The sequence below is a fragment of the Hordeum vulgare genome, chromosome 7H (assembly GCF_904849725.1).
Source record: "Hordeum vulgare subsp. vulgare chromosome 7H, MorexV3_pseudomolecules_assembly, whole genome shotgun sequence".
Classification (NCBI taxonomy): Eukaryota; Viridiplantae; Streptophyta; class Magnoliopsida; order Poales; family Poaceae; genus Hordeum; species Hordeum vulgare.
The window spans coordinates 543,697,787-543,720,253 of NC_058524.1; the positions used below are offsets into that span (position 1 = coordinate 543,697,787).

At 45.2% G+C, this 22,467-nt stretch overlaps 1 protein-coding gene and 1 long non-coding RNA gene across 6 annotated transcripts; one reads left to right on the top strand and one right to left on the bottom strand.

The window, feature by feature from the left end:
* Positions 1 to 9,315: 9,315 nt before the first annotated feature.
* Positions 9,316 to 20,530, bottom strand: LOC123407091. 4 transcript variants are annotated; one of them, XR_006612542.1, is made up of 5 exons: positions 19,873 to 20,530; positions 19,356 to 19,473; positions 18,881 to 19,264; positions 9,523 to 10,003; positions 9,316 to 9,409 (listed from the first exon to the last, which is right to left on the bottom strand). It is a non-coding gene; the product is annotated as an uncharacterized LOC123407091 (long non-coding RNA). The 4 variants fall into 4 exon arrangements; XR_006612541.1 differs by lacking the exon at positions 9,316 to 9,409 and having other exon boundaries at positions 9,508 to 10,003; positions 19,873 to 20,041; positions 20,217 to 20,530; XR_006612539.1 differs by lacking the exon at positions 9,316 to 9,409 and having other exon boundaries at positions 9,508 to 10,003; positions 20,217 to 20,530.
* LOC123407090 (ABC transporter G family member 44-like) lies at positions 10,384 to 17,373 on the top strand. 2 transcript variants are annotated; one of them, XM_045100132.1, is made up of 20 exons: positions 10,384 to 10,897; positions 11,284 to 11,404; positions 11,511 to 11,599; positions 11,718 to 11,802; positions 11,907 to 12,066; positions 12,150 to 12,280; positions 12,351 to 12,441; positions 12,667 to 12,968; positions 13,072 to 13,353; positions 13,451 to 13,767; positions 13,918 to 14,108; positions 14,176 to 14,279; positions 14,360 to 14,516; positions 14,607 to 14,708; positions 14,789 to 14,922; positions 15,024 to 15,356; positions 15,452 to 15,742; positions 15,825 to 15,908; positions 16,035 to 16,168; positions 16,260 to 17,373. In XM_045100132.1, the coding sequence occupies exons 1-20, from the start codon at positions 10,548 to 10,550 to the stop codon at positions 17,173 to 17,175; spliced, it is 4,374 nt and encodes a 1,457-aa protein (XP_044956067.1). In that variant the 5' UTR covers positions 10,384 to 10,547; the 3' UTR covers positions 17,176 to 17,373. The 2 variants fall into 2 exon arrangements, with proteins under 2 accessions (XP_044956067.1, XP_044956066.1); XM_045100131.1 differs by having other exon boundaries at positions 13,918 to 14,078; positions 16,260 to 17,372.
* Positions 20,531 to 22,467: the final 1,937 nt, after the last annotated feature.

Below are 22,467 nucleotides of genomic sequence, written 5' to 3' on the forward strand. Positions count from 1 at the left end.
TTCAATACAATTATAGCATGGATAATAAACTATTATCTTGATACAGGGATTATAATAATAACTATACATTTATTATTGCCTCTAGGGCATAATTCCAACATAAAGACCCCCCCCCTTTAGTCCCGGTTCGAGACCCAACCCGGGACTAAAGGCCCTTTTTGGGCAGCCCAAAAGGCAGGAAGCACGGGCCTTTAGTCCCGGTTGGTGGCTCCAACCGGGACTAAAGGGGGTCTTTAGTCCCGGTTCGAGCCCCAACCCGGGACAAAAGACTTGGGCTGGCACCGACACGGGGCACGGCAATGTTTAGTCCCACCTCGCTTGTCGAGAGGAGTTGAGACTGGTTTATAAGCCCCGCTGTCCCAACCGTCTCGAGCTCCTCTCAAATGAAGGCTTCCGGGCCTAAACACACTCTCTCTGTCTAAATTTGAAAATAGATGTGAATTTAAAGAAAAATTCAACCTAAATTCAAAGTGCTCACTGCACTTTGAATTTAGGTTGAATTTACTCTATAAATTCACATCTATTTTCAAACTTTTTCCAATATTTTTGGTTTGTTTTTTTGCTTTATTTATTTTGCTTTTTTCTACTTACAACTAAGTACTTACACCTAAATATTTAGTTTCAAATTTGAATAGTTTAAATTAGAATTCTTTAAAATTTGTGAATAACTTTACTTTCATTCTTTGCTATTAAAGATTATTTTTTCTATTTTATTTTAGTTTTCTATTAAAGAATTTAACAAAAAAAAACTTTATGAAAATTCTTTTGAGTTGATATATTTTTTGTTTATTTTTAGTTAATATTTTACTTGATTTTTCTAACGAATAAACACTTTAATAATTTTAGTTGATTATTTTTAATTCATTCTTTTTAGTTAATTTTTAGTTAATTCTTTTTAGTTGACTCTTTTATTTTTGTTTTCTATTAAATATTTTAACAAAACAAAACTTTATGAAAATTCTTTTGAGTTGATATTTTTTTGTTTCATTTTCTCAACTTATTTTAACTTCATACTTTTTGTATGTTCAAAATGCATCATTCAAAGGCACATCATTAGTTTTCAAAAAAACAGAATTCATTTGGTATTTTTCATGCATTTACATATTTTTTTAGCTAATTGACCCTGAAGTTGAAAAGCAGTACAAATGAACTCTGAAAATATTGAAAGTTCACATGGTATCATCATTTCACCCACATAGCATGTGCTAAAAAGTTGAGAGGGTTGCGACAAAAACTGGATGCACTTCGTGTACAAAACGGACAATGTCTTTCGAAGTATCACGGTTTCGAACGAGAACTCATCTCTTACAAAGGGATTTCATTTTTTTGAACTTATTTGACCTTCATAATTTTTGTGAGTTCAAAATGCACCATTCAAAGGCATATCATCAATTTTCAAAAAAATCAGACTTCATTTGGTATTTTTCATACATTTACTTATTTTTTGAGCTAATTGACCTTGAAATTGAAAAGCACTGCAAATGAACTCTGAGAATGTTGAAAGTTGGCATGGTATATTCATTCCACCCACATAGCGTGTGCTAAAAAGTTGAGAGGGTTACGACAAAAACTGGATGTACTTCGTGTACAAAACGGACAATCTCTTTCAAAGTATCACGGTTTTGAACGAGAACTCATCTCTTACAAAGGGATTTCAATTTTTTGAACTTATTTGAACTCCATACTTGTTGTGTGTTCAAAATGCACCATTCAAAGGCACATCATAAATTTTTGACAATTTCAGACTTCATTTGGTATTTTTCATGCATTTACGTATTTTTTTGAGCTAATTGACCCTGAAATTGAAAAGCACTACAAATGAACTCTGAAAAGGTTGAAAGTTGGCATGGTATCATCATTTCACCCATATAGCATGTGCTAAAAAGTTGAGAGGGTTACAACAAAAACTGGATGCACTTCGTGTACAAAACGGACAATCTCTTTTGAAGTATCGTTGTTTCGAACGAGAACTCATCTCTTACAAAGGGATTTCAATTTTTGAACTTATTTGAACTCCATACTTTTTGTGTGTTCAAAATGCACCATTCAAAGGCACACCATAAATTTTCAAAAATTTCTGACTTCATTTGGTATTTTTCATGCATTTACTTATTTTTTTTGATCTAATTGACCCTGAAATTAAAAAGCGCTGCAAATAAACTCTGAAAATATTGAAAGTTGGCATGGTATCATCATTTCACCCACATAACATGTGCTAAAAAGTTGAGGGTTACGACGAAAACTGGATGCACTTCGTGTACAAAACCGATAATCTCTTTCGAAGTATCACGGTTTCGAACGAGAACTCATCTCTTATAAAGGGATTTTATTTTTTTGAACTAATTTGAACTCCATAATTTTTGTGTGTTCAAAATGCACCATTCAAAGGCACATCATAAATTTTTGAACAATTTCTGACTTCATTTGGTATTTTTCATGCATTTACTTATTTTTTGAGCTAATTGACCCTGAAATTGAAAAGCACTACAAATGAACTCTGAAAAGGTTGAAATTTGGCATGATATCATCATTTCACCCACATAGCATGTGCTAAAAAGTTGAGAGGGTTACGACAAAAACTGGATGCACTTCGTGTACAAAACGGACAATCTCTTTCGAAGTATGAGGGTTTCGAACGAGAACTCATCTCTTACAAAGGGATTTCATTTTTAGAACTTATTTGAACTCCATACTTTTTGTGTGTTCAAAATGCACCATTCAAAGGCACATCATAAATTTTCAACACTTTCTGACTTCATTTGGTATTTTTCATGCATTTACTTTTTTTTAGCTAATTGACCCTGAAATTGGAAAGCACTACAAATGAACTCTGAAAAGGTCGAAAGTTGGCATGGTATCATCATTTCACCCACATAGCATGTGCTAAAAAGTTGAGAGAGTTACGACAAAAACTGGATGCACTTCGTGTACAAAACGGACAATCTCTTTCAAAGTTCAAAACATTAGTACACATCACATAAAATTTAATACATTACATAGATTTATATTTTGATCCCGATCGCTTTGGTCGTAACCATGGAGCATCTTCATTATTTAACGGGATGCTTGGGTCAATTCTCACTATGAAGGGCAGAATTTCGTCAAACTTATTATAATCTACTGACATGTCTGTCTTGTCCTCGATTCCCACAATGTTTGTTTTCCCTGAAAGAACAATGTGACGCTTTGGCTCATCATCGATGTATTAATTTAATTGTTTTTTCTTTTTTCCGGTCTGGAGTACATGTCTTTCACGTAGAAAATCTGAGCCACATCATTGGCTAGGACGAATGGCTCGTCTCTGTAACCAAGATTCTTGAGATCAACTGTTGTCATTCCATACAACTGGTCTACCTTTACCCCTTCTCCATTCATGTTCACCGAACTACACCGAAACAAAGGGACCTTAAAAGTAGGTTCATAGTCAAGTTTCCATATCTCCTCTATGTAACCATAGTATGTGTCCTTTTTCCCATTCTCGCATGTAGCATCATAGCGGACACCACTGTTTTGGTTGGTGCTCTTTTTATCTTGGACGGTCGTGTAAAATGTATTCCCGTTTACCTCGTACCCTCGGAAATGTAATACAATTGAAGAAGGTGACGCGGCCAACAAGTAGAGTTGATCTCCAACAGTGTTGTCATTCATGAGACGTGCTCGCAACCAACTGCCCAAAGTATCCATGTGTTTTTCTTTAATCCAAGAGATAGCCTTCCCAGGGAACTCAGAGCGTACAAAATTCTTGTGTTCCTCGATATATGAAGCCACGAAGGTGGAACTTTTTAGAGCTGTGCAGTGTGCTTGAGTGAAAGAATGCCCGTCCCTAAATATCACCGCTTTCTTTCCTAGCATGCCTTTTCCACTCAGTCCCCCCTCATGTCACGATTCAGGAACACCAATCAGCTTAAGGTCAGGAAGAAAGTCTACACAGAACCCAATGACCTCTCTGTTCCATAGCCCTTGGAGATGCTTCCTTTTGGCCTAGCACAGTTATGAACATATTTCTTTAAGACTCCCATGGACCTCTCGAAGAGGAACATATTGTGTAGAAATACAGGACCGAGAATGGAAATCTCGTCGACTAGGTGAACCAGGAGATGCATCATAATATTGAAGAAGGACGGGGGAACACCAACTCAAAACTGACAAGACATTAGACCACATCCTTCTGTAGCCTTTCCAGACATTCTTGATCGATTACCTTCTGAGATATTGCATTGAGGAATGCACATAGCTTCACAATGGGTAATCAAACATTTTTCGGTAGAAGCCCCCTCAATGCAACCGGAAGCAACTGAGTCATAATCACGTGGCAATCATGAGACTTCAGGTTCTGGAATTTTTTCTCTGACATATTTATTATTCCCTTTATATTAGACGAGAAGCCAACGAGGACCTTCATACTGCTCAGGCATTCAAAAAAGATTTCCTTCTCTGCATTGTTAAGAGCGTAGCTGCTTAAGTATTGACGCCCTTTAACAGTCTTCCTGTCGTATGGGTCTTTCATACGTTGCCGATCCTCCTGTGCTTTTGTTGTATCTTTTGTCTTCCCATACACGCCCAGGAAACCTAGCAGGTTCATGCAAAGATTCTTCGTCATGTGCATCACGTCGATTGAAGACCAGACCTCTAGGTGTTTCCAATAGGGTAGCTCCCAAAATAAAGATTTCTTTTTCCACATGGGCACGTGTTCGGTAACATCGTCTTTCGAAACAGATTGACCGCCAGGACCCTTTCCAAAGATTACTATTTGGTCCAAATCCTTGACCATAACCAATAACTCATCATCAGTAGGGAGGTTAGGCTTCTTTCGGTGATCTGCCTCATCGTTGAAATGCTTGCCTTTCTTTCTTACGGGATGATTGGTCGGAAGAAATTGACGACACCCCAGGTAGACAACCTTCTTAGATTTTTCCAAATATGTACCTTTAGTCTTATCTAAACAGTGCGTGCATGCATCGTATCCCTTGTTTCACTGTCCTGAAATGTTACTAAGAGCAGGCCAATAATTGATGGTTACGAACAGCAATGCTCGTAGGTCAAATTCCCGTTGTTTGTGCTCATCTCACACACATACACCTGGTTTTGGCCCACAACTGCAAAACTTCATCAACTAATCGCCTTAGATACACATCAATGTCGTTGCCGGGTTGCTTCGGTCCTTGGATGAGCACTGACATTATAATGAACTTCCGCTTCATGCACAACCAAGGAGGAAGGTTGTAGATACATAGAGTAACGGGTCAGGTGTTGTGAGTGCAACTCTGCTCCCCAAAAGGATTTATGCCATCTGTACTTAGACCAAGCCATAAATTCCTTGGGTCATCTGCAAAGTCCGATCATTCCCTCCCGATTTTCCTCAACTGCGACCCATCTGCGAGGTGTCTCAACTTCTCGTCTTCCTTACGCTCGTCTTTGTTCCATCGCATCAACTTGGCATGCTCATTGTTTTTTAATAGACGTTTCAACCATGGTATTATAGGAGCATACCACATAACCTTAACAGGAACCTTCTTCCTGGGGGGCTCATCATCGCCCTCAACATCACCAGGGTCATCTTGTCTGATCTTGTACTGACATGTAGTGCATACCGGGCATTTGTACATATTCTCGTACTTCTCACCGCGGTACAGGATGCAGTCATTAATGCATGCATGTATCTTCTGCACATTTAATCCAAGAGGGCAGATAGCCTTCTTTGCTTCGTACGTAGTCTCAGGCAATTCATTATCCTTTGGAAGCTTCGGCTTCAATATTTTCAGTAGCTTCTCAAATCCCTTGTCAGATAAACCAATTTATGCCTTCCATTTCAACAGTTCCAGTGTGGTACCAAGTTTTGTGCTGCCATCTTCACAATTTGGGTACAAATTTTTATGATCCTTTAGCATGGCCTCCAACTTCAGCTTCTCCCTGTATGTATCGCATTGTCTCTTTGCATCAGAAATGACCCGACCAAGACCATCAGCGGGCTCATCTGATGCTAGTTGTTCTTCACCTCCTTCTTCTTCATTGTCTTCCATTGCAGTATCACCGTATTCTTCAGTGAACATAGGATAATTGTCATCATCATCTTCTTCTTCATTGTCTTCCATCATAACCCCTCTTTCTCCGTGCATGGTCCAACAATAATATGTGGACATGAAACCTCTCCGAAGCACGTGGACTTGAATGGTTTTCGAGCTAGAGTACTCCTTCACGTTTCGACAGTCAACACATGGACAAGGCATAAAATTATTCACTTTGTTTTCCTTAGCCACATCGATAAATTTATGCAGGCCTACAATAAATACGGAACTGCGTCGTTCGCCGTACATCCATCGCTTCCGTGCATCGATCTGCATTATACATGAATAGTGAAATGATCACCGTACATGGACACATGCAATATTTTTGTATCAATTACACATGAAAAGGATAAGGTTGCTAACCTCAGTCGAGGATACCATTTTGTGTGAACTTAAGTGTGACTCGGGCATTAGTCCAGGTTCGTAATGTACTCCGAAGTGCGTCGGTTACCGTACATCCATTGGCGGTTCATCTGTATTATGAAATAAAGTATATCAAAAAACCATTGCAAAACATCATGAATAGAGAAATGACCAAATTAATACAAGTTCATCATCACATTAAAACAAAAGCACAATAGTGATCAAATGTTATTATTGCAAAAATAATTACATAAAGTTCTCTCCTAAAACAACATACAACTATGTAAAACATTTAAATGGAGCAACAAATGTGATCAAAATCGCAACTAAGGTAACAATTGACCCAACATCATAATGATACCAAGCCTCTTTATCAATGGCATATTTTCTAATATTCCTAAACTTCAAGCGCATTTCATCCATCTTCAAGCGCATTGCATCCATCTTCAACCGCATTGCATCCATCTTCATCTTGCGATCATCGACGACATCGGCAACATGCAACTCCAGTTCCATATTCTTCTCCACAATTATTTTCAAGTTTTTCTTCAAGTAATTGTTTTCTTTTTCAACCAAATTTAACTTCTCGACAAGAATTTCTATGTGGGTTGGAATTTCCGGTTCACATACCTCCTAGATTAAAAAATATATGTCACATTGGTCGTCATAATTGTCATAAACACTAAATAAAACAAATAGTTATAAAAGATAATATATACCACATCTGAATCATAGACAGGATGAGGGCCGACGGAGGCGGATACCAAAACCATCGCACTATATAATAACAAAAAAAATTAAGTACTTTATACAAGTATCTATCTAAATCATACAAGTAAGATTTTTTCTTTTAAAAAGAAGATAAGAACAAGAGGCTCACCACGGTGGTGCTCGCGACAAGATCGGCGCAGACAATCGACAATGGTGAGGACGGACACGGGACGACACCCTACACATGTGCAGACTCTAAGAAGTTAATATGAGCTCAGATTTCGCATCTAAATCAAAAGAACTCCTACATATACTCATACACTAAAACTCACAAACCAGTCTACTTCTAAAGCATTTGAAATGAGCTAAACTAGCAGTGAGAGATGAAAGGATGAAGTAACTAACCTTTAGAACACTTGTGTAGTTGGTGCATCGTCAAACCTAGACAAATCTTGAGGAAAATGGAGCTTGGAGATGTCGAGCTCGGAGAGGAGAAAGCTTATAAGTGTGGCTCGGGCATTTCATCAAACACTTCATGTGCATGCATAGAAGCGTGGCAAGAGCATGGCATGAACACCTCACACAACTAAAAAACAGAGGAGAGGGTGGGCAGGGTATATATAGGCATCTCTTTAGTCCCGGGGACTAATGCTCCGCGGCACGCCACGTGTCAGTCGCTGAATCTTTAGTCTCGGTTTTTGACCCGAACCACGACTAATGAGACGAACCAAACCGAGACTGTTGTCCCGCGAGGCCCTGGCAACCCGAACCGGGACCAATGTCTGGCATTGGTCTCGGTTTTACTTCAACCCGAGGCTAATGCTATTTTATGCTCCGGCCGAAAGCCTCATTTTCTACTAGTGCTCCTTCCATCGATTTAGAAACCCCGGCATCAAAACATCTTCTAAGTGTGTTTGATAGGATGCATGAAGAGTCCATGAGTCTAAAAGTTCCTTTTCGAACTCATTTTTGGGTGTTTGGTAGAGTATACGAAGGGTGCATGAGTCCATCCTAGCTTAACACAAATACACTAGGGTGTGTTTGGTTGCAAGGACATGCTAGGGTGGTTGAGGGCATCCCCAACCACCTGGTTAGGGATAGCCATTTTTTTGTTTGGTTGAAAGGGTGGTGTTATCCCATGTTTTGTTTGGTTTGAGGGATATAAATGAAGGATAAGGGTGCGACCTCGGCAGTGCGAAGGATGGAGACGACCAGCTGGTGACAGAGGAAGAGGAGCGTCCGACGGCGTGGAGGAAGGAGAGGAGCATCCGGCGGCGCGGAGGGCGGAGAGGAGCGACCGGCAGCGCGGAGAAAGGAGAGGAGCGGCCGGCGGCGCGGAGGGCGGAGAGGAGCGACCGGCAGCGCGGAGAAAGGAGAGGAGCGGCCGGCGGCGCGGAGGGCGGAGAGGAGCGGTCGACGACGCGGAGGGCGGAGAGGAGCGGCCGGCGACGCGGAGGAAGGAGAGGGACGGCCCTCGACGCGGAGGAAGGAGAGGAGCGGCCCTCGGCGCGGAGGAAGGAGAGGAGCGGCCGGCGGCGCAGAGGAAGGAGAGGAGCGGCCGGCGACGCGGAGGAAGGAGAGGGACGGCCCTCGACGCGGAGGAAGGAGAGGAGCGGCCCTCGGCGCGGAGGAAGGAGAGGAGCGGCCGGCGGCGCAGAGGAAGGAGAGGAGCGGCCGGCGACGCGGAGGAAGGAGAGGGACGGCCCTCGACGCGGAGGAAGGAGAGGAGCGGCCCTCGGCGCGGAGGAAGGAGAGGAGCGGCCGGCGGCGCAGAGGAAGGAGAGGAGCGGCCGGCGACGCGGAGGAAGGAGAGGGACGGCCCTCGACGCGGAGGAAGGAGAGGAGCGGCCCTCGGCGCGGAGGAAGGAGAGGAGCGGCCGGCGGCGCAGAGGAAGGAGAGGAGCGGCCGGCGACGCGGAGGAAGGAGAGGGACGGCCCTCGACGCGGAGGAAGGAGAGGAGCGGCCCTCGGCGCGGAGGAAGGAGAGGAGCGGCCGGCGGCGCAGAGGAAGGAGAGGAGCGGCCGGCGATGCGGAGGAAGGAGAGGGACGGCCCTCGACACGGAGGAAGGAGAGGAGCGGCCCTCGGCGCGGAGGAAGGAGAGGAGCGGCGGCTAGTGAAAACAGCGCGCGGGGTGGATGCCGCGACCCCCCCCCCCTGTTTTGAGGGAATATTCTTGGCATCTGATTGCCCCTGTCCTCCCTCGCCTCGGATCCAAATAGGTGGCATCCCTCGCATAGAAGGGATATCCCTGTCCCTCGGAGGATATCCCTGCAACCAAACGTAGCCAGCATGCATTAAAAGAGTATTTCTGAAGAAGGGTGTTGAGATGAGCATGCACGAAAAAAACAACTAAGCTAAGATGAGAATGCAATCAAACACACCTTAAAAGTAACTTAAGCACACACACGTGCAGTCCACTGCACACGTGCCTCAGACCTGCGAGAAGGAGAAGCCTCGCTGTTGGCAGATATCATAAGTGTCCCAAACCCGTGCCATCCCAATTCATATCAGAGCATCAAATCCGGCCGTATGTATGTGAATCGGTTCAAGTGAACATGAACTGGAACGTGCTCTAGAGCCCACGGAGGAAGCCAGAGCAGGCGTCCGTCGGATGCATGAGCAGGACAGGTGGCGGTAGATCACGCCAGGTCCGCCGTCGTCAATTAGTTAATCCCCTGATCAGGAGCTCTCTTTGCACATGGTCTTGACGAAATAATTTCTTGGCGGGTGCAACGGGGTCAAGCCAGCCGGATCTTTTCGGGCCCTTTTTTCTTGCTTGTTCGACTTACTCGGCGCGGTTGGTGTGCGCGCTACTGCTACATAGACCCTGATGATGATTCGGTCGCGCGGGTCCTCCGTTTTCTACAAAGAAAGAAAAGAATATACTCAGTCTTCTATACCACCACAAAACAAGGGTTGGCAGCGCATAATATAATAAACAAACACCGTCGGAATACAAGATTCCGCCCCCTCACGGCAAAAGCGTGCTCCACATTCCCGTTCATATTCAATTGCGCTCGGAAACATCCCTCCCGCCCGCCTACCCCTTCTTCCCCCGCCACGGTGGGTAGCCATGCACGCACGCACGCGCTGCTCACTGGCGCTTCCACCCACCATTTTTCCTCGCCGGTCCACCTGCTCCCCTCCTCATCCATGCCGCCGTTCAAACCCCTGCCTGCTCCCTCCCTCCCTCCCGCCACCAACCCACCCCACCAGGCATGTAACGGCCAGCGAGTGACCCCTATATCTACGCGCCGGCTACTCCCACTTTGAGCAGCAAGCCAAGAAGCTGGCAATGGCATACAGCACTTGACTCGACGGTCAAGAGGGAGCGCATATATTGTCCTTAACGAACCTTGATCGATCCGTCCTTCTTTCTGGGAGGCTGTCGGCCAGCTAGCTAGCCATGGACACGGCGGAGGCGGCGTGGGGGGTGGCGAGCCTGCGGATGGGCTCTCGCTCCTCGTACCGGGAGCGCGGGGCCGACGTCTTCTCCCGGGCGTCGTCGGCGGCCGGGGCGGGCTCGGAGGACGACGAGGAGGCGCTCATGTGGGCGGCCCTTGAGAGGCTGCCCACGCACAGCCGCGTCCGCAAGGGCTTTGTCGTCGGAGACGATGGCGGCGGCGCCGGGCTCGGGCTCATCGACGTCGCCGGCCTCGGGTTCCAGGAGAGGACGCGCTTGCTCGACCGGCTCGTGCGCGTCGCCGAGGAGGACCACGAGCGCTTCTTGCTCAGGCTCAAGCAGAGGATAGACAGGTGGCTCCTCTCACTCACCTATCTGCTTTGCGTCTGTCCCTCTACTGTTGTCGTCTATTTGCCGTCAGTTTCTTATCTATTTCCTCCATTCCAAAATATTTGAAGTTTTTCATTCGTCCTAAGTCAAACTTCCGTATTTTTGAACAGATTTACAAAATGGTTTACTAATATCCACAACATACATATAATATGAAAATATACTGCATGATGAATGGGTGAAAATGTATTTCCCAACACATTTGTACGTTTTTACCATTCATAGATTTCATCTTGTCAATACAAGGCCCTAATCACGTGCTAGTTAGAAATTAAGCATGAAGAATGTCAACACATTTGTACGTTTTTACCATTCATAAATTTCATCCCTGCTCATTTGTTTGTTTCAGAGTTGGGATCGACTTTCCGACGATACAGGTGCGATACGAGCACCTCAACATCGAGGCACTTGCACATGTGGGGAACAGAGGCTTGCCGACCTTCATCAACACCACTCTGAATTGTCTAGAGGTACTCACGGGAGAGCTGAAGCTACTACTGTATATGTTAGCATGAATTCTAAGGAATGTTCTTCAAGCCTGACCTTTTTTTTGTTTGTGACCGCCTTCTCCTTCAGTCATTAGCCAATCTTCTTCATATAATCCCCAACAAGAAGATACCCATCAACATCCTGCATGATGTCAACGGAATCATCAAGCCAAAGAGGTACTTTGCTGTTAAACATTCTTCAGTATTTGTCGACTTTCCATATTTCTGCCGTCCTTTAGCAACATATATCAGTTGCCCTTGCCGGTCTGATGTCCGGTGTTCATGCAAAATTCAGGATGACGTTGCTACTAGGGCCACCAGGATCAGGGAAGACTACACTGCTTCTTGCTCTGGCGGGGAAACTAGATTCTGATCTAAAGGTTAAACAGCGTACTTGTTTATTAATCAACTCAACTGATGACAGCAATCTTGTTGTAAAGTTCCAGGAAATTTACTCTTGTTTGATACGATCCAAATAAACCAGGTTTCCGGGAAAGTGACATACAATGGGCATGGAATGAACGAGTTTGTGGCTCAAAGATCAGCAGCTTACATATCCCAACATGACCTCCACATCGCTGAGATGACGGTACGGGAAACCTTGGCCTTCTCAGCCAGATGCCAGGGGATTGGAAGTAGATACGGTGAGCTCAAAATTAATCATGTTATTGGAGACAAATTACTTCACACTATGATTGTGTGCTAATTCCTGATGAACTTGTCCTAGACATGCTAACTGAGCTATCAAGAAGGGAGAAGGCTGCAAATATCAAACCAGACCCAGATCTTGATGTCTACATGAAGGCAATATCAGTGGGCGGTCAGGATACAAATATCATCACCGATTACATCCTCAAGGTACTGAATCCAACAACAATACCTTGTTCTTCAATGTGCTAAGCTCTGACTGTTATGCTGAACCCTGCAGATTTTAGGGCTTGACATTTGCGCTGACACCATGGTTGGAGATGATATGTTGAGAGGAATCTCAGGGGGGCAACGCAAACGTGTCACAACTGGTACGTCCGGTGTTGCAAAAACCTAGACAGTCTGATTGTCCTGGCTGTATAATTCTGGAGGATTTTGTAGAACAAAAATACCAAATTTCTTGAACATCTCATTGCCAAGAATTTTTCATGAAATCTGACACTATGCAAATTTCCATGAACATCTCATCTTGCTGTCATGGCAGAATCTCAGAACTGAGCATTTGCTGACCCTTGGTTACTTGAAATTTTCTGAAGGCGAGATGATGGTTGGAGCGGAAAGAGCACTGTTCATGGATGAAATCTCCACTGGCCTGGATAGCTCTACCACATACCAGATAGTGAAATCACTTGGACTAATCACCAACATCCTCGGTGGCACAACTGTCATTTCCTTGCTGCAACCTGCACCAGAAACATATAATTTGTTTGATGACATAATCCTCTTGTCGGATGGTCACATTGTGTATCAAGGGCCACGTGAACATGTGCTTGAGTTCTTCGAACTCATGGGCTTCAAATGTCCCGACCGGAAGGGGGTCGCCGACTTTTTGCAAGAAGTAAGTCAGCTCAGATCCTTTGTCAAAGTTTACTAATTTCCAAGCCTCGTGATGTTGGTCATTTCAAATTTTGGTTACTGAAACCAGCGAAATTAACTTACAGGTGACATCAAGAAAAGATCAGCCACAATACTGGGCAAGGAGTGACCGGAGATACCAATACGTCCCAGTAAAGGAGTTTGCTCGTGCATTCCAGGCATTTCATGTTGGCCAAAGTCTGTCTGCGGAGCTGTCTCGCCCTTTTGACAGGAGCCAGTGCCACCCTGCTTCACTGACAACCAAGAAGTATGGCGCCAGCAAAACGGAGTTGCTGCGGGCATGCGTTGAGAGGGAGTGGTTGCTCATGAAAAGGAATATGTTTGTCTATCGTTTCCGGGCTTTTCAGGTAAAGCCTCCCATTTCAGTTCAGGCATATCTTCATACTTATAAGAGATTGATTGATTGGTTGATTGATTGATGAACTAATGGCAATACCTCTGCAGCTTCTGATGATGACAACAATCGTGATGACACTGTTCCTGCGCACAAACATGCACCATGGTGCAGTTAACGACGGCATTGTCTTCATGGGTGCTCTGTTCTTTGCTCTGGTTGCCCACATGTTCAACGGTTTCTCCGAGCTCGCTATGGCCACCATAAAATTGCCGGTCTTCTTCAAGCAAAGAGATTACCTCTTCTTCCCTGCATGGGCTTATGCCATACCAACTTGGATTCTCAAGATACCTATATCTTGCGTCGAGGTCTCCATCACCGTATTCCTGGGTTACTATGTCATTGGGTTCGATCCAGATGTTGGAAGGTATGCGTCAAATATCATCTTACTAAGGCAGACTAACAGTTAAACCATACGTGTTGCTGTTCTAATTCTGGAGGAACAAGAAGAACATCACAGACAACTGATGATCCTACAAGTAGGTACCAATATTAATTATCTTGTTGTTTTTTGCAGGCTCTTCAAGCAGTACTTGCTGCTGTTGCTTGTCAACCAGATGGCTGCAGCAATGTTCAGGTTTATCGCAGCATTGGGAAGAACCATGGTTGTTGCAAATACGCTGGCGTCCTTTGCACTTTTTGTGATGCTGGTGCTCAGTGGATTCGTCCTGTCGCATCGTAATGCTCCTGGAACCAATTTTTCACTTGGTCATTGAAATGTAAATTTTAGGGAGAAGATTAGTGACAACCGGTTTCGTTTGTTTGTTCATGACAGACGACGTGAAGAAATGGTGGATCTGGGGCTACTGGATGTCGCCGCTTCAGTACGCCATGAGTGCCATTGCCGTAAACGAGTTCCTTGGACAAAAATGGCAACGGGTATGTAGCTGTTGTTTCCACAGTATCGGTCACTAACATAACACAGTACTGTAGTTCTGACTGTCAAAACCACTTTGCAGGTTCTCCAGGGCTCCAACAGTATCTTAGGAATAGATGTGCTCAAGTCCAGGGGCATGTTCACTGAAGCAAAATGGTACTGGATTGGCGTTGGGGCACTCCTGGGATACGTCGTCCTGTTCAACATCCTCTTCACCTTTGCTCTAAGCTACCTTAAACGTATGTAATCCAAAGCTTCTAGACTGGAATTTTGCGATGCATATTTTGATCAACCACTTGATCTGAGACCATTTCTTGTATAACATGCAGCGCTGGGGAAGTCACAGCAAACTCTTTCAGAGGATGCACTGAAGGAGAAGCATGCCAGTATCACCGGCGAAACTCCTGCTGGCTCTATCTCTGCAGCTGCAGGTAAGGCCAGTTGCAGTAATGACCGGATTTGGACATGATCCTGGCAACATGTCATCTAAATGGCCAAACTTCTCTTGTAGGGAACATCAACAACTCGAGGTCAAGGAGAAATTCTGCCGCCCCAGGCGACAGTGGTAGGAAGGGAATGGTCCTCCCTTTTGCACCGCTTGCTGTTGCCTTCAACAACATGAGATACTCTGTTGACATGCCTGCGGTAATGCCAAAATTTTAAAGCTTTCAGTTTCCAACGCATAAGAACATCATGTGAAGTACAAGTACTAATTAACTTGATGTCAAAATCTTGTTGCATAACAGGAAATGAAAGCACAAGGTGTTGATGAAGATAGGCTGCTTCTGCTGAAGGGAGTCAGTGGCAGTTTCAAGCCAGGAGTCCTGACAGCACTTATGGGGGTCAGCGGCGCCGGCAAGACCACACTGATGGACGTGTTGGCTGGCAGGAAGACTGGAGGCTACATCGAAGGTGACATCTCAATCTCCGGCTACCCAAAGAAGCAGGAGACCTTCGCTCGTATCTCCGGTTACTGTGAGCAGAATGACATCCACTCACCGAACGTGACGGTGTATGAGTCCCTGGTCTACTCTGCATGGCTCCGCCTGCCTTCCGATGTCGAGTCGGAAACAAGAAAGGTATATATGTGTGTCCTTGTTCAGCTGGGGCACTCAGGCCAGGGATACATTACACTTGTTCTGAGCTGAACAACGCCATTTCATCATTTTAACAGATGTTCATAGAGCAAGTAATGGAGCTGGTGGAACTGAATACACTAAGGGATGCACTTGTTGGACTACCTGGAGTGAACGGCCTGTCAACAGAGCAAAGGAAGAGGCTGACGATCGCGGTTGAGCTCGTTGCTAACCCCTCCATAATATTCATGGATGAGCCTACCTCTGGCCTTGATGCCAGGGCCGCGGCTATTGTCATGAGGACGGTGAGGAACACCGTCGACACAGGCAGGACTGTTGTTTGCACCATCCACCAGCCTAGCATCGACATTTTCGAAGCCTTCGATGAGGTAAATTGCTTATACTAGAAAATTCAATTTTCATAAATGTTTCTAAAATTATCACGATCCTGACATTCTTTTGGTCCTGCAGCTGTTCCTGATGAAGAGGGGAGGGGAAGAGATATATGTGGGTCCTCTAGGGCACCAGTCGCGCGATCTCATCCAATACTTTGAGGTAACTTTGCCGTCCTTCTCTGAAGTTTTGTCCTTCTCATTCAATCTTTCATAATTTCCTCCTTAATTTCTTTTTTTTTTTTGGCTTTGATTGATAGTAATAGTTTGCTGGTATTAATTTTATCAGGGAGTCGAACGGGTCAGCAAGATCAAACCAGGGTACAATCCGGCAACTTGGATGCTGGAAGTGACCTCGCAGGCACAAGAAGATATACTAGGTGTCAGCTTCACAGAGGTCTACAAGAACTCAGAGCTGTACCAGTAAGTAGTCATTAATTTTCAATTTTTGCTCAAGGATTAGAATGGAGATATGATGACTGGCATTGACAAACAATGATATGTAATTTTGCAGGAGAAACCAGAGCGTGATCAGGGACATCAGCAGGGCCCCTGCTGGCTCCAAGGATCTCTACTTCCCGACGCAGTACTCGCAAAGCTCCATCACCCAATGCACGGCGTGCCTGTGGAAACAGCACCTGTCCTACTGGAGGAACCCTCAGTACACGGTTGTCCGCTTCTTCTTCTCCCTCGTCGTGGCGCTCATGTTCGGCACCATATTCTGGCAACTTGGGGGCAAGACATCGAGGACGCAGGACCTGTTTAATGCGATGGGGTCCATGTACGCTGCGGTGCTCTTCATGGGGATCTCCTACGCCTCGTCGGTGCAGCCTGTGGTGGCCGTGGAGCGGACGGTCTTCTACCGGGAGCGGGCGGCCGGGATGTACTCAGCGCTGCCATACGCATTCGGACAGGTGGTGGTGGAGCTCCCCTACGTGCTGGTGCAGTCGCTGGCATACGGGGTGATCGTCTACGCCATGATTGGCTTCCAGTGGGACGCCAAGAAGTTCTGCTGGTACCTCTACTTCATGTACTTCACGCTGCTCTACTTCACCTACTACGGCATGCTTGCCGTGGGGCTCACCCCCAGCTACAACATCGCCTCCATCGTCTCGTCCTTCTTCTATGGCGTGTGGAACCTCTTCTCGGGCTTCGTCATCTCACAACCCACGATGCCGGTGTGGTGGAGGTGGTACTCATGGGTGTGCCCGGTGTCGTGGACGCTCTATGGGCTGGTGGCTTCACAGTTCGGTGACCTCACGGAGCCGCTTCAGGACACCGGTGAGCCCATCAACGCCTTCCTCAAGAGCTTCTTCGGATTCCGCCACGACTTCCTGGGAGTTGTAGCCGTTGTCACTGCTGGGTTCGCCATCTTCTTCGCTGTCGCCTTCGGCCTCTCCATCAAGATGCTCAACTTCCAGAGAAGATGATCAATCACACAGTGCACGGACGGACCAACAGGTCCATCTGATCTGCACATGTATACATGAACATTTCCGTAGCAATAGTTTACTCAGTAGCAAAGAAATTGTACTAGTATATAGATAGTGAAGATAATTTTTTGGGTGAATTCGATAAACCAGAACGGCTGCTAAGCGGATCTCGTTTCCCCCTCTTTTCTCTCCAGCCCCTCCGTTGAGAGTTGTTTGTGGTGACTCTCGCCCCCCCCCCCCCCGAGAGAGGACCACAGGTAGGTCTTGTGCATAAGTCTAGGGTTTACCACAGGGGTGTGTGGCGCTGTGCCGGCTAGGAGAAAGCCACCGGCGCATATGAGCGGTGGCCAGTGCATGACAGTGATGCTCCTCCTACTCGCGGCACTCCATTGGTGGGAGCAAGATGAGTAAGGAAGGCTACCTTTTAAAGAAGGGGAAAGCCCTTGGCCTCTGTATAAGGTAATGCACAACCTATTATTAATTATTCTACTGCAAACAAGGTCCAAGCATCACAAGGTTCAACGAAGTAAATAAAAGCCACATAGACCGCCCTTGGGAAGAAAAAGGTAGAAATAAGTGAGCCTTCATGCATCACCAGTCCTACTAATAGGCCGCCAACCAAATGGTTGAATAAATCGAAAGTAACCATCTCCCATTATTTGCACAAGACCATGGGTGCATGCTCCTCCCCCCTGCGAAGTAAGGACTAAGGACCACGTCTGGGTCCTTCATTTCTAGCTCATTTGCTCGAACGCTAACAAGACCTAGAGCTTGTTTATTTTCCATGTTTGCTCTCTTAGTCACCATGGTGGAGGAAGGGGGAAGGTGGAGGGGGAAAGATCGAATCCCCGACAGGTTGTCAAGAAGCCAATTCGTTCCTGGAGCTCATTGTTAGTGGCGTGCATGCGCTGCCCACCGAAGCTTTCCTCCCCTAGTCCTAAACGATTCAGCTTTGGCAGTTGATGGCTGGCCTCTGACGCCCTGTTAATCTATCTCAAATGACGACAGTGTGGAGCTTCTTGCTCCTTTTATTCCCCTCAGCCTAGGAGCCTAAAGGGAGGGAGTTCGGCCTCCATCACACGTCTACATCCTCTGACTCCGACAAGCTGCCGGCGGTGATCCTGTGGTGTCTAGTGCCCCAAGTGCTTTTGTCCCTGGTGACACTAGGTTTGGTTCTGTGCCAAAGCCTACAAAGTTAAGACCAACCCAGTAGCGAATTAACTGACCGAGATGAAGATTAACTGACCGATATTTAGAACAATGAAATTTCTAATTTCATGGGGCCAGAAAGCTCTTTCATTCCACCCTTCTATTTCTTCCCATTGCCCCATCCATAGGCTCTTGACAAACCAGAGCCAAGCATTCCATCAAGTTCCTGCTCCTACCTACAATCTTCTAAATTTCTTTTTGGGAGGAGAACGATGTTGTTAATAACTGCAACAGTTGAGTTTTTTTATATTCTACTAGCACAAAGCATGTGCTTCGCTATAGAGCAAACGCCAATTGTCAGAATAGGGTTGGCCGGTTATCTAGACATATTTTATGATGTGGTGAACTATGTCTAGAAACACTGCTGAACATAACATATTTATGGCTAAGTGTTTATGTTCTGGAAAACACTACTCAACATAACATATATCATATGGTGTGCTCAGTGCCAGATAAATTCATGTATCAAATAAACAGGGAAGGTGGGAATTACTTGAGGTGAGGGGCCCGGGCTTCGTTGGAAGGAAGGAGCCAAGCCAATCCACCCCTTCACAGTGCAACTGCCACTTACGTGCAAACATCCCCTGCCCACCATCAACACCACCGCATCCCTGTGGCCCATGGAAGTCTTCTGACACGCCTAGAGCATGTGGCTGAACCTCCGCTCTGTAACCTTGACTGAGGTGAGACACGCCCATGGCGTCTTCCAGTAGCAATGCACAATGTGGCCGCCCCTCTCCTGCGAAAGGAATTCCTCCGTCCACAAAACAAGCTCTGAACCATCCTCCCTCTCCATCCTTATAGCAATACCAACAGGACACACCCTGACACATAGAATGCCAAAGAGGCTTGGGGGAGTTCTTGCTGGCTAGTACGGCTTGAATCGGAGGCCAAACAGAATAGTGCATTAGTAATTATACTGTGACAAGATGGTATCAATCAGTCTAGAAAAGAGAATTCCAACTAACCTCGATGCACTTGTGGATCTGAAAGCAGTGCCAGCTGACATTGTTAGTAGCACAAAAGGATCATCCATGCGAATTGGATTGATGTTGGCAAATCCACAATATGGAAGATTACCATAGGCTGAAGGTGATGGAAAAAAACGGTGTTACTGACATTGACTTATATTGCCTTTGATATCTTTATCAGTTCAAATAAATTCCACCTCATTAGATGGAAATATACAAATGGCATGCCTCAAACAAATTCCTGTCATCCAGATATATCACTTATCAAATATCAGATGCATCATGGCATGCTTTATGCGGTTTTTCTACATCTCTGTAAAACAATAAAGTGTTCAAACATTTTTTCGATAATCAGGGGCAAGTTCCTTTTTCATTAAGAGAAAAGAAACCACAAGCAAGTTCTCCTGCATCAGTCCCTACTTATTTTCCAAGCAGCTAACACAAACTGCTCAGAACCAAAACTACGAGGAAACAAAGGACAAAAAGTGTTCAAAGTTCAAACATACACCCTTACCTATGAAATTACAGGAAATCCATCAATATCCAGCAATCAGGAGTATGGTGAGCCAAGTTTTCCATCAATATCCAGCAATCAGATAATGTTCAGCAGAAAATTGGGAGATGATGGGCTCAAAGTTAACGGTGAGAAAATTAAAACGCCCTTCTGATTAAAAAACCATCATCTGCTGAAATTTTCCCAGATTACTATAGAAACATATAGTTTTTACTTGCATTTACATGGAGGCAAATGAGTACATAGCAAATTAAGTACTGTACACAACTTTTGCAAAGCATTAAGCATGTGTGCTCCTCATAGTCTCATCTCATCTCTAATCAACAGCCAGAAAAGAAAACGACCTTGTCCGGCGGAATTCCGCGCGCTCGCTGCGGTCGGCATGGAGCCGCGGAGGGCCTCCCCGGCTGCCTCCTGGACAGGCGACGAGAGAGGAAGGAGCCGGCGAGCGGCGGAGGGCCGTCGCGACGGCCAACGTCGACGGAGCCTCCCGCGGTGGGCGGCTGGGGCAAGTCTCGGAAGTGTGCCGGCGTAATCTCCTCTTTACTATCCGGCGGCGTGGCGACTGGAGAGCTCCGGCCGTCCGCCGGCGGCTAGGTTTGGTCCTCCGGCGACTTGTAATTTTCCTCCACAGCGTTTTTTTTTTTTAGAGGAGAGGTCCTCTACAAGGCTTCACGCGCGTGCTTGTCTGGACCGGCCCATTAGCATGGTCGCTCGCTCGCTTGTTCGGAAAATTCAGTAGCTCCCCCACAAAAAACAAAAAACATTACTGTAGTACATTTTTTTAGAAAAAACAGTAGCTACCATTTTTTATAGAAAAACAGACTCCCAGGTCTTTTATGAATTAAAAAAATCATACTGTGGGTTGTAAAATAATCATGAAATCTGAAAACGTTCGTGAATTTGAAACAATGTATATGAATTTAAAAGATGTTCCTCAATTTTGAAAAGGTCACGAATTTGAAAAGAGTTCATGGTTTTTAAAATATATTCTCATATATTTAGAAAAATAACTATTTTTATAAATATTCATGAATTTAGAAAGGAGTTCAGGAATTTAAAATAGGTCATGGATTTGAAAAAAATGATCACCGCTTTTAAACAAATTAGGAATTTATAGAAACTTCATGTGAAAAAATTTAAAACTTTCTGATAAAATATCATGACAAAAAATAAGCACAAAAAAACACTATCCATATAGAAAAACTATGAGTGGAACACACAGAAAAACTAGGGTTTCCAAACCTGTGAGAATAGTCCAGCCGAATATGTTGATGTTCCGTACTAAAAAGTGTAGGTCGTTACTTTTTTTGAGTCTAAACACGCTTTATTTATTGTTCAATAATGTTCGTAGGGATACAAAATATGTTTGGAGGGTTTAACAGCCACAAATGACGCCCATAATCCAAACCGAAAGCATGCTTAGCGAGGTTATGTACCTCAACATTGGTGGCCCTACCTTCTAAGATGAAGGTGCAACTATCAAAACTATCCCTTGTCTCCGCAATCTCCCTAGTGGTGCCGGCGTAGGCACCCCCCGTGCAGTTTTTGATATCGTTTACTACTCCTTGGTTGTTACTCACAACGAGGATACGTGCAAGGTCTAGATCAGTAGCAAGAGCAAGTGCTTCGCGGCACGCCAACGCCTCGAGTGTCACCGGATCCGTCACCCCATTGATCTTGATAACAGAAGCGCCCAAGTATGTCCCTGGAGAGTTTCTGGAAACTGCACTGAAAGAACCAAAGTTACCATCTTTGGAGACGGCTCCATAGACTCGAATTTTTGCAGTTCCGTCTGGAGGAGGTATCCATCTTGGCTACACAGGTGCTAACGATGGAGATCCCCTCGAAACTTTCTTCGGACTGCACTCCTCGAGTTCCCGAATATACTTCAAGATGAAATTGTATGTAGATAGTGGGCTTTAGAAAATATGATCATGGAGCGCCTGACGTCTCACGTACCAAAGTGCCCATAGGATTACAATTACCAAGATGAATTATTGTGAAGAAAGCATGTCTTGGATCGTGAATAACCACTGTGGTTCCGTAGTAGTGTTCAACGCCTCCACAAGATCCTGGTCGTGAAGAGCCCATACGCATCTGGCGACTGTGCAGTGAAGCAAAGAATGTTGCCAAGAATCCTCGGCACGATATAGGCCACAACATTTAGTAGTAGACATGTTCCGATGATCCAAGAAATGCGTTGTTGGGACAGATTGCTGAGCCAATCTCCATAAAAAGATTTTCAACTTGGAGGGAACATCCACGTTCCACAGCATCTCCCATGACTGTTTTTCTCTGTCAGTGTTCGAAGAAACAGCTCTCCCTTCCAACCAAGCCTCTCTCCTCATCTTGGTATCAACTAACATGTGGTAAGAAGATCGGACTGAAAAAACACCTCGATTCTCACGCATCCATGACCAGAAATCATCAATCTTCTGTGTACACAGACGGAAAGAATATATTGCAGCGGCATCTGTTGGCAGGAATATGTTGTCGATTAAGGCCCGGTTCCATTCTGCGTTGGGCAGAATTAGCTCGATCACCATCTGAGGAGGCATCACCACTCTGCTCACAATTGGCCTCATGTTCGAG